Here is a 15,255-nt window from a genome sequence, read left to right as displayed (position 1 = left end):
AAGTAGCAGTGGGAGAGGAGACAGCCGTACAAACTCAGGGCACAGAGTAGGAGAAGTTGCAGTGTGAGCTTGTTACTTGTGCGGCCAACTGGCCAAACGTATGGCAGCTGATCATCATGTGTGTAGCTCTGGGTCAGGCAGCGACTGATGCTTCTTTTTCAGTTTGTAGTTAGGACATGTCAGGGAAACAACTTAAGAGACAAAGTGTTTGGGTGGGCTGTGAAGCTTGGAGAAGAACTGAGGATATTACAGTGGAAGAGAGGGGAAAAAGAAATAGGAAGGTTTACAATGCAGCAAAGAGGCACTTATGAGCATATTGCCAGAAAGGTATGGAGCGAATGATGGACAAACATCTATAGGAATCATGCCTTGTTACTTCTGCTACCCATGGAACAACATGCCAGTCAGATAACAAAACCTAAGTCAAAAAGTAGTTTTGTGGCCCCAGGTAGAGAGCTATGGACTACTGTTATGCTATTAAGAAAAAGTGAAAGAAAAACAAAGCAAAACAAAACCAAACCCAAAATGAACAGTCCCGTGCATGATGGAGTGAAGCCAGGCTTCAATGTGCTTTTCTGTCTGGAGTCTCTAAAGTCTAATAAATGTCAAGCATTTCATCTTTCCCTGAATGAAGGTATTAACAGAATTACTGTTTACTATCCAGTGTCTGTTTTTATGAAATTTGTAGGAGTTGTATCTTTGAAACTTGCCAATGGACTTAAAATTAAGCAGACTGTAGGAATACAGTAAAGAAGGAAAACACAAGCACAGCAGGAACAGTTAAGCCTTCAAGCTAAAACTGACCACCATATAATTCAAGTGAGCATTATGGAAAATGACATATTGTCAGGTTATTTAAAGTGTAAGCACTATTGCAAGCTATGCCTGGTATCACAGAGGATGACACTCAAAATCAAGAGGCAACCCGGAATTCCCCCCCAATATCTTTCTCATGTAGGCATGGGACAACATAAGTTTCAGTTGTGTGGGAGGCCAAGCTATTCAGCAGAAACACGGTTTCCTGAACATCCTAGTTCCCACCCTCTGTCAACCACTGGCTAAATATATCAGAAGGACTGTGGTGAGCACTGTAGAGCCGTCCAGAAGGGAATTTGGTCAGATATAGCTATCAAGGTTAATAATAAACATATTTTATAAAAATAAGTGTACATACTGATATGTCACATGGATGAATCACATGCTGAGCTGATATGCAAATTCATGATTCATGACCATCTTTGATTTAGCTCAATATGTTTCTAATTATACAAAGACTTTTCTTTTGCTTCAGCCCCTTGGAACACTAAAATAGCCATTTAAAATCCCTTTCTAATGCAAAATTACAGAAATATTGAAGTCATAATTTCTCAAATAATAGACATAAAATTATGATTCCCAAACCTCAAGAATCTGGATTTGATTGAACATTTTATTAACATACTGGAATTTGAAATGTGGAAATGCAAAATGAATTCATAGTTATAGTTACCAATCTCTTTCTGCTCCAACAGAAATGACAGAAGACTATATATATGTATGTTTTACTTATGTATGGATTCAATTTTTAATATAAAGTTACTTTCTGAACATAATTATTTTAATAAAAGAATTATTCTGTGAAGAGTTATTGATTCATATTGCAAATGCTACAGTATCATGACATACTTTCAGATTTTAGAGCAAATCTTCAGGCAAAGAGTTACAAGCAATATTGATCCTGTTTTATGTCTATTTTCAAGGAACTGCATAATTTCTCCATGTCTTCTGATGCTTCACCATAGAGAGGATTTAGAAAAGAAGTAACATTCGCATCTTCATTAAATGGATACTAAAAGAAAAAATATAGAATGAAATTTAAAAACCAAGTCATTCATTTCATTTGTTAGAATGGACATGTGAATGGCTATAGATTCATTACAGAAGTAACATAAGATGCTAAGTTCAAAGAAAACTAAAAAATCTCTAAACCTTTTAGACCAGATTTTCAGCTGATAAAAATGAGCATATCTCCACCAAAACCATTATCTCTCACATACACCTGATCAAGTCATTCAACCTTCTGCATCCGTTCCCACCTTTCTTTTACTTGTCTCCAGAGCTCTTGCTCTAACACGCATATAGTATTAGTTTGGGAGAATCTGTGTACAATATGTAATTGCAGTGGCTCACTAATTTTAGTACATGGTATTGTCATTTAAATGACCGGTTCTAATTTTCTTGAATGAGGAACATATGAGAAAAGAGATATGAGAAAAGAAAAGAGAAAAGAGTCAGGTAAGGACTTCTATAGTTCTAAACATTTTCTTCAACATCTGCGTTACTGGAAAGTGTTGAACTGCCCTACGGTATACAAGTAGCTACTGTAAGCAACATTAATTATATTGCTATTATGAGGTCCTTGTCAGCCAATCCAACCCTGGTCATCTTTCTCAGATTTCCAGAGGTGCTAACATTATGAGTAGCAATATACCTTTCACTTTAAGTGACTTTTTCCCCTTTCCTCTGCAAATGAATTTTATTTAATAGCCCAATATATATCCTACTTTAGAAGATTACATACCTCGTGCCAAGGAGAAACACTGATTTGAACAGCAGGTGAGGTGGCATACCCAGGAGACTATAAGAATAAAGAAACTTCTTCAGAATACTTCTAGTGAAATGTAAGTAATATTCTGAAAATATCCTTCCATGCGGCTGTCTGAGTAACACACTCTCTGGATCCAGAACTACAAGGCAATGTTACAGGCAAGTGTGTGGCAACACTAGGCCTGCATGGTTTTGGTGTTTGGAAAGGTCTGTGGAGAATTGTTCTTTCTTTATGAAACTTATAGATGCCCGCAAGTGTGTAACTTGCAGGTATTCAGCTGGAGATAAGGGCTGTTGCTCATGTTTTGCCATACCTTTTGACTGGTTATACACCATTCAGATTTAAGGCTCATCATACTCAGAGAAAACTCATAACTCTTGTTTTCCCTTTTAAAGAAGAATTAGTGAAAACATGTATTTTCCCAATCTTAAAGAAAATAGAGGAAAATCTGGTACAGCACTGGACTTCAATCATAGTGCCTGGAGCTGTCTTCTATGAAAATGTCTCTCCTGACACTGTGCTTCTGTTTTTCAACTTGCTATTAAATGAAGCCTGTCAGGAATCTATTTTAATTAAAATAAAAATGTCCTGATAAATTGGACATGATTGTGATGGGAAAGTTTCCAACTTGGAGCTCTCACAAACCCCAACCTCTAAGTGAATTAATTTGGTCTAATGTCTCTAAAATCAGGTGTAAGGAACCTTTTATAGAAAGTAAATGGCATGTCATAGTTAATCCTATTCAAAGCTTCAGTGGAATCTTATATTACTGACTGTGGAAAGGAAAAGGAAATTTTATTTTCTATTTCAAACCAAGCCTAGTTCTTTCAATGTTAACAAGGGTAGTATCAAAATGAGGGCAGGAAGGTTGTTTTAAACATTTATTTTCTTCTTTTACTCCAAGGTGCTTTGTATTATTTTCAGTGATAAATCAAATAGCAAAGAGCTGCATCATATTTCTCTTTCTAAATGTAAAACAAATTTTAGCTACCACTGTAATTTGATAATTAAATCTTGCCTTGAAATCTTTTGTTGCAGTATGTTCACTTTTAGATATATATTTTATTCACAAACTTCTTTGTTACTCTAGCAGTCTCTTAATTATGGTATTAGGGAAATGTGTGACCAAGTGTTTTTTTAGTGTCAAAGTGAATTTTACAGTGATGGGAATAGTAATGTGTATTTAAGGCATTGGGAAGTGTTATAAACACTTTTATTGAAGTTAAGTGAGTGTGCAAAGGCAACTTGGGTGCTGAATCATGCATTTTGTGTTTTTGTCAGTGGTAGTGTTTTTTAGTTGTTGGGTGTTTTCTTTCTTTTTTTTTTTTTTTTTTTTTTTTTTTTCCAGAAGAAAAGGGAGACAAATCCAGGGAGCTTTTTTCTTTTATATGTCTGGCTAAATATTTCACCCAAAACTCTTTTTTTCTTAGACTCAGCAGCTCACAGTCAAGATTAGTTATAAACATCAAGATGTTTTCAAAACTGAGCTGATTTCAAATCTGCCTATGTTTTGAAAATGCAGTGAAACTGATCAGAATGATGCAGCAATTTTTAATTCTTACTTCTTTTATTAAATAGCATTCATTGAGGGATTACACTGTTTTATTTAATGGAAAACTTATTTGAGTACTACAACCTTACATTTTTCTGAATGTATAGAAGCAGCTATTGCTACTTACCTTTACTTTCCCAGATGAACTAAGGGCTTCGTACAATGGGTTGGCAAATGAAGCATTAGTGGTCTCCTCCAGTTTCCTTGAAAGGTCAAGCAAACAACAATAAAACCACCCACAATGTCACACAGGTTGTCAAAGAACCAAACAGTTTCAGGATGAAAATACTTGAGTCAAAAAATGAAGATGGCTAAATATATTTCCGATTGATCTTTTCTGAAATGAATGAACTTAAACCAGTGTTCTGTGTAAGTCATGTGTAGGTTAAAATAATAAATTTTAATATGTTGCTGCTAAAAATAAACATGCTTTTGGATATGCATAAAGCTATTTGGGATTCATAAAATGCAGGTACAGTGCTATACATTAAATAAAACATGATATTAGCTAAAAAGTTGCACTGCTATAACTTGTTTGCATATGATGAGATCATGTTCTTTCTGAGTTTTGCTACCATCACACTAGTAATTCAGTAATTAACATGGTCTTAGGCTCCGAGTTCAAGAACACATTAGTTATTTAATTGTTGTAAGAACTCTTTTTTTCAATGAATTAAGAAAGAACTTGCATTTTAGGTCAAAATCATCATAATTAGTTTTAAAGTTATAGAAGCTCCCCATACCTTTTGCTACAAAGCCAGAAATATTTAAAGAATCACTGATGTTATTGGAATGTAAAGGTTTTGTGAATGAACACAATGCCTTAAGCAATTCATAATAGAATAATAGGAAAAATTTTACTAGTTATGGGTCTCACGTCCATTACCTCAGCTAGAAGTTTAAACATATGCTTTCCTGACAGAGGCCTTCACACATTCCTTTTTTCGGAAGCACTTATGACCTGTGCAGTTAATCCCATTAATTCTGCAAAAGCAAAGGATATTTGGGGATGGAAGTTTCTGCATACATCTAAATTTTTTTTCCATATAGATGACTGGTTGTTTATATTCCATAATGCTTGAAGTCATCAAAACTATTCCAATGCCATATAAAAAGCAACAGCTGCATTAGTTAAAACTACTGAAGAATGAAGCAGAGTCACACTTTATTTTTTTTAATCTTTGCTTTTGAAGAGAGGCATTTAGTTGTCTTTGGGTTTTTTTTCACTAATGCTTCTATGAATAAGAACATATACATGTCTTTTTGTACATAGAAAGCTGTGTTTATACAGTATTCTAAAATAATATTTTCCCTAAAGCTAATACTCAATCTCAATGATTGAGAGATGGATTTTCTTGTATTAAAAGGTGTTTCTATTCCAAAACTGCTCCCACAGATGCCTTAAGCTGTGCCTCCCTAGGAACCAACAGACAGGCTCTGTGTTACTGTGGCAGGCAGGACTGAGGGAATAGAGCAGTCATAGAAACACAGCCAATGGAGATGTTGGGAAGCACAGCTGTTATTCCTCAGGGAGAGCCACAGGGGAGACACACCACATGATTTCTTTTGCAAAGAACTGAAACCAGAATGGATGCTTAGGAGGAAGGCACAGGTAGCCTACAGAAATATAGGAATAACCTTATGAGTTAAATCAGAGCAAGAACTTTAGTTTGGGTTTTAGACTAAAACAGGCATGTTTCCTTAAAGTCTTTCAAAACAAGGCTTCCAGAAATTAATTCCTTCTGATGCCAGTCTCATAACTCAGTTTGGTTACTTGACACAGCAGTGTGGAGAGCTGAGTATTTGAACGTGTTGATTTGTTCATTTGATCTTAATCTTAACTGTAATAAATCATGATATTCTGATGCTTTTAGTTAGTTTAGTGAAGCTATATTAGGTAATTTATATGCCTCCTAAGTGTATATTTGCATACTAATCCTTCTGAATAAAGTTGACAAAATGTACACAGAATTGATTTTTTACTCTAATATCACAATGGCTCACAAAACCTGAGACCAGGAGCAAACTCAGATAAGAAGTTTTCAAGGAACTTAGCTCTGCTTCTAAACTAGTGCCCAAAGGGCCAGATTTGCATACTTTAATTTTGATGTCTTATTTAGACATCACAAACCAACTGTATGGCCTAACAGCACAATACAGAACTAAGCACATTGATTCTGCTTACAGTGAAGACACTTCCAAAGGGCAATGCAAGTCACACAATTCACAGTGGGAACCACCTTTAATGGGCCAATAGGAAATTATAAGGATAGGGGCGGGTCTGATTTTCTTTCGTGCCCCACTCCCCCATTGAACTTAAGTAATTTTTGCAAGACATATATATTGCTTATTTGGGCAAGAACTCGCTGAGTACTTAGGTCTGTCCTGAGGGCAGGAAGGACGCTGAACACAGATCTCCAGCTTCCTCTGCAAGGAGAAACTAACTAACCATCAGGATACTGTGCCAAACTGTGGGCACCAAAAAGAGTCCTGGCTGAGTTCTTCAACAGCATGTCTGTGGTTGCTGTGTTTAGTGCTGAAACTGGTCCTGTCTATGTGTGTGAGGCTTTCTCAAGCATGAAAATTGAGTCTTGCTCAGGTTGTCCAGCAGATTTCAGGCATCCCTCCATTTCAGGTCTGAATCATGAAAGAGCATATGTAGTTTGGCACCTAATCTTAGGGATGATGGGAATTTTTATGGCCCAAAATGTGGGCACTGGTTGAATTTATGCACCCTAGATTTAGGTGAAGTGGAGAAAAAGCTTTCTTAATTTCTCTCCTCTTCTTAGGAATCTTTTTGCCAAAGCAAGGCTTTGGAAGTCACCTTGAATATATTATCTATATGTAACATATATGTTACACATATATACACATAGATGCATATGTACTTATACAAACATATGTATGGTTAAACCCTGTTTGTGAATGCAGCAAACAATTCTTTCTAAGGGAATCCAATAATTATCCTTAAAAAATTCTGATATATTTTTGAATTACTTGAAAGACCTCAAAAATATACAAATGAAAATTTAATCACATGTTTACAGAAGTGCTATAATCCAGCAGGTGGTAACTGCCTGAAGAAGTCTGTGCTTGGGAACACAGATGATATATTCATATTACTTTACATGTTGTGCAAACATCCCTAGAAGTAGACATAACACATTAGATCTTTAGTTAATTAGAAATATGAAAATTTCATTTTTAGGGCAAAGTGATGGTATGCCCACTCCAGTACTCTGTCACCAATAGAGGTACTGCTAAGGAAAGCACAAAAGTGCAGTATTAGTCAGTGCGGTGAGCATTGCCATCTGGTCATGAGTTTACACCCTAATTTTAAACTGCTTGATCAGGCAGTTTAACTAAATGTATTGCAGTGACTTGAGTTAAGCTCATTCTTGCAGTGCTTACTGTTACTTTACATGAATGAAACATCACCCTGATAAAAAATGATAGCTTACTGCTACAGTAAAGAGCAATATGTCCATCACAAGGTCTCATGATGGGAAGAAAGTTATGTATGTGTTATCACTGTACACTAAGGGCAAGGGTAACTCAACACTTACAAAAATTACAGTCCAGAATAATTTATCAATGTGAAATGTTGATAAATCTAGTCTATGATGAAAAAGCATAAATGCCAAGTTCAGAAGACTGTACCAAGCAGGGAATAAGTAGGGTTAAAAATGCCAAACATAGAATGGTTTAAAAAAAAGTAAAATAAAGACTCAAACATGTGGGTAAGGCAGCTCAGAGAGAACTGGGTTTTCTAACATAACCAGAAATACCACAGTAGGAAAGGAGAGGATTAATCATCTTGGGCTGAGGTCACATGGGTCATAGCTTTGCTAGGCTCATCTGCATTCTTTAGTAGCAGAAACTACTGCCTTGTCATATGTTTCTCCACTACAGCTTCACAGAGATGGGAGAAAGTTGTATGCTCCATAAAATACCTGCCAGTGTATAAAGGGACTGCTGAGTAACATCATGCTTTTTAATGGAAAATGAAAGTATCTAAGTTCATTTGTTTGGATGCAATAGCTCAGAATTTTGTACTTTTCAATGTACCTTTCAATGAAAATTAACTATTTCTTTTAGACAGTACACAAATTTGCAGGAAATACTGTACTACAAGAATGTTTATCATCAGGTCCATAACAACAGTGACAAAATCCTAGTGGGCCAAAGTTTCAGTTACAATTAAGCTATTAATTAAAATAATCACTTAAAAGAATTCTTTATAGGTATTCTAAAGCTTCTGTTCTAAACAGAAACTATAACTCAAGACCTCAATTTCCAAAGCATTTATAAAACCTTTTAAACTAAGTTTAGGTTTGCAGAAGTAGGCTATATTTTGCACATCCCACAGAAGAAACGGGAAGCGTGGTGCAAGGAGGGCCGACTTTCCACAAGCTGCATTTAGCATCATCCAAAAGTCACTTGGATACTTGATTAGGCTGTTAATACGCTGTCTGGGCTTCCTAGGTCTGCACTTTGTACCTTTTGCATCACTTTAGGAAACATAATTATTATTTTTTTAAAAAATCAGTTCTTTGCGTTTTTCCTCTTGGTGATCCTGAAGGCTATAGACTGAGAGATTTGCTCTGTACTTTCAGCATGTCACCTCTTGTTTCTTTGCAAACTTTCCTATATGTGGTGTTTGTGAGATGTACATTTCAGAAAAACTGGACTTCTGAATATAGCTCTAGGTTTCATTCTTCAGAAAAAAAAATTCTACAGAAGGAATGGATTTGGACAGCAGCATTAGACTAACAAGACAACTCCCAAACAACAGTTATGGCTGCTGCTTCCTAGTTTTGTTTTTCTTTTTCTCATAAAAGAAAAACACCTTTTTCTCTCATTTTACAAGAACAGTATCTATCTCCATTCCAGTTCACAAACTGAAAACGGTTCAATAAATGTCATTCTATTGTCATTCTGTTTATCACTTTGGGATATAGGAACAGAGGCATAGCCAGCAATGACCTCTGGCTGTCCTTCAGATCCACTTGGAGACCCTCTCCTGGAATACGCTATCCCTTCCTCCACACCAGACCTCCAGAGGGTATAGTATGATCTAATTTGAGAAAGTCAACAGCAACTGGAAGTCATCATAATTGTAAGAAAACTTTAACCATGAAGAAAGGCTGAAAGCACTGAGCTTGTTTAGCCTAAAGAAAGCAACCTGTAAGGAGGCATGACAACTGCCTTCAAGTACTTAAAAAGCTTTTTGCAGGGAGGAAGGGAATGATCTGATTTTGTCCATGGTGAACAGGAATGAACTTAAATTGTGAACAGACATATTAGCAGTTAGAAAAAAGCCTTCTAACAGTAAACTTTCTTTCTACCTAGGGTACCAAGGTTGCCTAAGGAGTCCATTGAATTCATGTTGCTAGAGGTGCAAACTCAGAAGTGACACAATTAGGTCTGTCCTGTGACAGGATGAAAAATGGCTTCTGTGGGTCCTGTTTTCCCATGATTTTCATCATTTTAAAATATTTTCTCAGAGCATCTCACTCTATTGCCTGTGTGGCAAGATATATTATTGATATTCTTTGCAAAATTTAATGTTCTCTGTTCATTATGACTGACAGGACTGATAACAGCTGTGATACATTAGCATTGCAGCTGATGGCACAGATCAAGAACAGGAAAGAAATAACCTGAAAGGATTCAGCGACATTGACTGCTTTGGATGCAACAGCAAAGAAACAACTTAGCTGGGTGGAAGGTGTTTGATTCTCACTTTATAAAGTACAATGAAGCATGAGAAGGCTGCTGCAATAAAATGGAAGCTAAAATGAAGCTTTGCTTCTGTTTGGTCAATAAGGACAGATGCCACTGAAGGAGTGGAGTAACTGGCAGCCTTCCCTTCTGGACTAGAAAACGTCATCTCTGGAACACAAACAGAAATGTGAAAAACTTATAAGTTTCCTCTGATTTGGGGTTTCTATGCAAAAGTTTCACATATCCCCAGCTGGGAGGTGGGAAGTTGTTTGCATATCTGAATGCCATTGTGGTAATGAAGTACACAGCTGCCAAGCCACGTGGTGGGCCACTTTTGTCCATTAGGAAATAAACTTATATGATGACTTTCAGTAACCCTGATTCAGGCACTGAAGAGTTTAAAGCCTCTGGGTCAGAGATGAAATTTTTGCAAAGGAAGGAGAAGAAAAAGGGAGCAAAGGGGAAGCGGGGCATACTTCTTGCATTGAAAGAAGGGGTTAAGGTGCTATCAATCTTTCCAGTGAAGAAAAAGAGGGACAAATGTAACTCAGATTCTCACTGCTGTTAGTGACAACTTCTTAGCAGTTGTCAAAGGGGTTGCCAGCCTACCACTACTGCCTGCTACCTGTTTTTCTGGTGAAATAATTTGTTGTGTTGGACTCTGAAACTTCTCCTCCAGCGCTTGTGCACATTCCTGTGCTATTTCTGTTGAGGTATAGATGGACCTGCACTCCATTTTAAAATGTCCTGGGAGCTAGCCCCTACAACTGTTAATGTGCCTCTGGAGGACCATCTGGCAAAGCCTGCATGTGTGTCTATATCAGTAAGGAAAAAGGAGACACTAATAGAAATTATTAAGAATTAGCTAGGAGAAGAATTTACCAAAAGGCAGAAAATATGGGCTCAAGCATATGAAAGCTTCCCTGTGAAAGAATGGCTGAACAGGCACTCCTAGAGTTCCTCTAGTGCCTAATGACTTTAAGAAAACAACATGACCTAGGAAGTGGACACAAGCCTTTGAACTGAAAATGAACTGTAGGAAAGTGTCATTCATGTGCACAGTTAAATTCCTCTGGTTCATCAAATCGCCTTAAAAAAAGATCAGGAGAAAAATCTCATGCCTCTGTGTGGTGCTGTCACATTGTACATTTTGCAGACTTATGCAAACACAAGTCAATTCTTATTCTAAAGCCCTGTCTTAAAGATCCAAACTTCAGTATGATAACATTGGCTGCATTTTAACTAGTCACTTCTGATGACTGATTAAGCAGTTAATGAATAATTTGCCTTAATTTACTACTATGTTTCCAGCTGTGATTTTTGGATACCAAATCATGCTAAGCATTAGGTATGTGAAGAGGGAGAGACAAACTGATGAGTTTATCTTCTCAAATTCAAAGTTTCAGATTTCATTGTTTTCACAATTTCAATCAAATTGCCACTTATTAGCTGGATTATTTCTTGATAAAATGCCGATAAAATGCATTTTAACTTACCTGTTAAGTCAATTGTAATTAAAAACAATTAAATAAATGTTTTTATTCTGTACCATGGGCAAAATGATTTGATAATCTTAGTCAGTTCCTAATAGACAAAGCTTGGAACCACAAAAATTTCCATCATCATGACTTAACTTTTTGGCAGCTCCAGTGAAAATAATCAAGACCAGAATGAACTTCATTGTGTAAGCTATCTAACTGTCTATTTCACAGCTCCGATTCTCTTCATGTCAGTGCCATAGTAAGAAGATCCTAATTCATCCATGTTTTATTACATACCTAATAGAACACTTAAGTGTTTGACATCATATTGCAACAGGGTACCTTTTCGTGTACAAAAATGACTCTATTTTATTTAGCATGTATGATTACAAGAAAGGAAAAAAAAATCCTTGAATATAGATATATAGGTAGAAGAGAAGTGGATGGCAGTGCAGTAACCCTTAAGCAGACATTTGTGAAAGAAAAAGGTAAAAGGGAGTGTTTAGAGCACAGGAGAAGTAGTGTCAGAAAAAAGTAATAATTTATTTTATTTATTAAAAGACCATCATGTTTTGAGAAAAAAAGAATTAGATTTTTTTTTTTCAAAAATATTAATTGAAATTACAGAAAAAAATATCAAATAGCTTTTAGAATACAACTAATCTTGCACTTCTGAGGTGCCTTTCCATGTGTACCTTAGCAGGTTGTAAAAATGTGAATGAATTAAGTCTTAAAGCCCCTATGAAGTAAGATAAGGAAATGCTATTATTCCCACTTTACAGAAGAGGAAGCAGACATAAAGAAAGTAGGTGAAGCTATGCACTCAGTTAACAGTAGCACAACCACTAAATGTTCCTGCTTCAACATTTTACTTCTGTGTCCATAGACAACTTTACCCGTCAGGGGTAGCATGCAGTGTTAGGAGATGTGTCAGCAACAGTAACGTGAGGACAGGAGTCTGCACAGTTTAGTAGATAGTTTGGGAGATAACAACATCCCCAAAGAGAGAAAGGTCTATAGAAAAGCACAAGTTTAAAGAAAAAGAGACAGCTTTGAAGATGAATTCTGGAGAAGAAAATGAGGGGTGAGGGAAATCTAACAACATGAAAATGGACAAAACAATGCACAATAGAAGTTGATGAAAGGGAGGAAGGGACAGTGGTATGTACTTGCTGACAGAGAAGAATCTAGAAGAATAAGTCAGGAGATGGACAGAGAAGAAATACCACTGTTAGAGGAAAATAAAAAACAGAAAAAAAAAATATCTTAAATTAGGGAGGAGAAAGTAGAGATTATCAAAGGGATGACAGGAAGGGCTAGTAAATATATCTGTGAAATAATGAACTGTCAGTCTAAGGCCTATTTTAACCTCCGAACTCAAATAAATGGTTGGAGATATCTCTAGTACTACTAGTATTGTTATTCAAAGCAATTGAAATAAATTTTGAAATAAACTACCACTAATTTTGCCCCCCCTTTTTTTTTTTTGCAAGTTTTCCTTTACTGAGGATGCACTTTATGCAGTAGGTTGTCAGAAGATAATCTAGTTGCTATTTACATGGTACTAATAGCAAGCATAGTACTGAGTGGAAGAGATATAGATTTTGAAAAGAAATATAAATCACCAGCTAGAGAACTCATTCACCATGACTAAGACAGGTCCTTGAACCACAAGCCAAGAGGTCTGTACTGGGGTAATCCTAGTGCAAAATGGCAGTATTGGATAATGGGTGTGAGATGAAGAGGGATGGGAAATGGGTGGAATAGGTAAGGTGACGTTGGTGAGACACATCTAAACAAACACTGATTAAGATGACTACTACAACATTAAAACAGAGAGACTGTGAGTGTGTCTGTAATAACTAAAAGAGAGGGGACAAACACTATGATTTGTAAAAGTGGTCGTGTAATTCTGCAGTATCAAAGCTTGCATTTTTTCTAATCTGTCGAAGCTTTTTATGAAAAACCCTAATATTTTAAAGTAGAAAAAACCCCACTTTTATTCCAACGAGGTACCACAGGGAAAAGGAAAGTTCTCAGATGTGTGTAAATACTGAAATATTTAGGGAAAAAATGTCCCACTAGGTACGTGTGGTACCCAGTAGCTTCAGAAAGAGCTGTGAAACTGCCTGTAAGAAACTAAATTGGCATCAGAGGTTTCAAGAAACCATAAATATCTCCTATTATTCACATTTAATCATCATGTACAAAAACCAGGGCTACTGCTGTTAAGGTGGATGAATAATGAATTTTATAGTTTAAGAATAATCATACGACGTTGCAATCAAAATATTCTAGGCAGTCAAGCCATAACTCATTGTTTCCAGACTGGGGTCCACTAAGGTCAGCTTTTGTTGCAAAGCTAGGTTTTATGCATATGAAGGCAAACAAACTGTGGGGAGATTTAAAAGTTGGAACCAATGATACGGGGCAGTTAGCCATTGCTTTGTGCCACATTTGTGTCTGCTTTACACAAAATAAAAGTTTCACTTACGTTTCTGGCACTTTCTTCTTCGAAAGAAAATACAAGGCAGCAGCTGTAATTTTAATCAGCAAGAAACTGATACCCAACCCAATCCAAATATCTGCAAAATCAGAGCAATCAAAGACAGAAATAAGTAAAAGGAAACACTTAAAGAATGAATTGAAAGATATTTCTTTCTTTTTACAGACCCACCATTTCGAAGGAGACTTGAAGTGGGAGGCTGAAGAGGCTTAGTGCTTATGTGGCAACGGTTTCCTTTCCATTCTTTTCCACATCTGTGAATAAAATAACAATTTTTGAAAAAGGGATAAGCAAGGATCATAAACAGTGATAAGCACCCAAGAAATGCAAATCCTTTTGAGCACTTTTGCCAGTGACTAAAGCTCACCCAGGAAATACAAAGAGCAAAATCAAATAGAATGAAACTTGAGAAATACACAAAACAAACTTAAGAAAGAGAAAAATAAAACAAAAAAAAATATCAAATATTAGAACTGGATGCCTTGTCCATGTTGCCATCACAGCATTCTCCCACAGCAAAAGAATTTTGACTAATTTCCCTGTTATCCCCCATGTGAGGGTTAAATACATTTCTGAGCTGAGGATCTGGGACCCCAATGTAGACAAAGAGACACAATTAGAGATAAGAAAGATGTTTTTCTCCCCCCACCTAATCTGTCTATCTTCTGTTTTTCTATTTTCTTGTAAAAATGATACCCCTTCAACAAATGCCTCTTCAAAACCAAAGCACTACATTTGAGCTAACAACTGCAGCCATGTCAGTTATTCTAGATTTGCTCTTTGGTTCAAATCCAGTCTTGATTTGAAGTAACCAAAATACAAACAATCTGACACAAGCTTTGATGTTTTATTTTACACCTGTTGTTTAACAGTTAAGCACAGTCACCAAAAAAGTGTGTATCATTTCTCACTTTAATTTGTCTGGATTTAACTTTTGTCTACTTGGTTTTATTGTGGACCTTCTCCACCAGAATGAAGGGGTCTTGGAGACCCAGGTGAGTGTCGGCTGCCTTTGCTGAGACAGGTGCAGTTTGGAGTACATCACGTAGCCCTTCTGGGTACCCCAGGGAGTCTCAATATGTCTGTAGGCACCTACATTTACAAACCCTAAATGGTGACTACTTTAAAGGGTTGTTAGAGAGACAGCTACATACTGACATCTAAATTTCAGGCACCCCACTTGATGAGTTGAACCCCACCCTGAGTGTCACACTGAATGACTTCTACCAACTTTTCATTATCTGCATGGCTGGTGGTTTATGAGCTTCATAAATTTTCAACTTTTTTTTTTTTTTAAAAAAAAAGGATCATCAAGAAGTGATGGTAGTAATCCAGTTTCAGTTCTACTAATGTCAAATTAATAGGAAATCAGTTTCACTTCTGATTTCTCTCTTTACAGTTT

At 36.4% G+C, this 15,255-nt stretch overlaps 1 protein-coding gene across 1 annotated transcript in view; it reads right to left on the bottom strand.

The window, feature by feature from the left end:
- Nucleotides 1-1,409: 1,409 nt before the first annotated feature.
- Nucleotides 1,410-15,255, bottom strand: part of MALRD1 (MAM and LDL receptor class A domain containing 1) — a 288,915-nt gene continuing 275,069 nt past the window's right edge. The window contains exons 36-40 of the mRNA XM_074876823.1: nt 14,025-14,107; nt 13,842-13,932; nt 4,267-4,342; nt 2,561-2,617; nt 1,410-1,828 (exon numbers count right to left, since the gene is read on the bottom strand). Coding sequence (XP_074732924.1) covers nt 1,700-1,828; nt 2,561-2,617; nt 4,267-4,342; nt 13,842-13,932; nt 14,025-14,107 — 436 coding nt within the window. The 3' untranslated portion in view covers nt 1,410-1,699. The remainder of the gene's footprint in view (nt 1,829-2,560; nt 2,618-4,266; nt 4,343-13,841; nt 13,933-14,024; nt 14,108-15,255) is intronic.

This window comes from Strix uralensis, chromosome 1 (genome assembly GCF_047716275.1).
Source record: "Strix uralensis isolate ZFMK-TIS-50842 chromosome 1, bStrUra1, whole genome shotgun sequence".
Classification (NCBI taxonomy): Eukaryota; Metazoa; Chordata; class Aves; order Strigiformes; family Strigidae; genus Strix; species Strix uralensis.
This window is presented reverse-complemented; position numbering and strand designations above follow the sequence as displayed.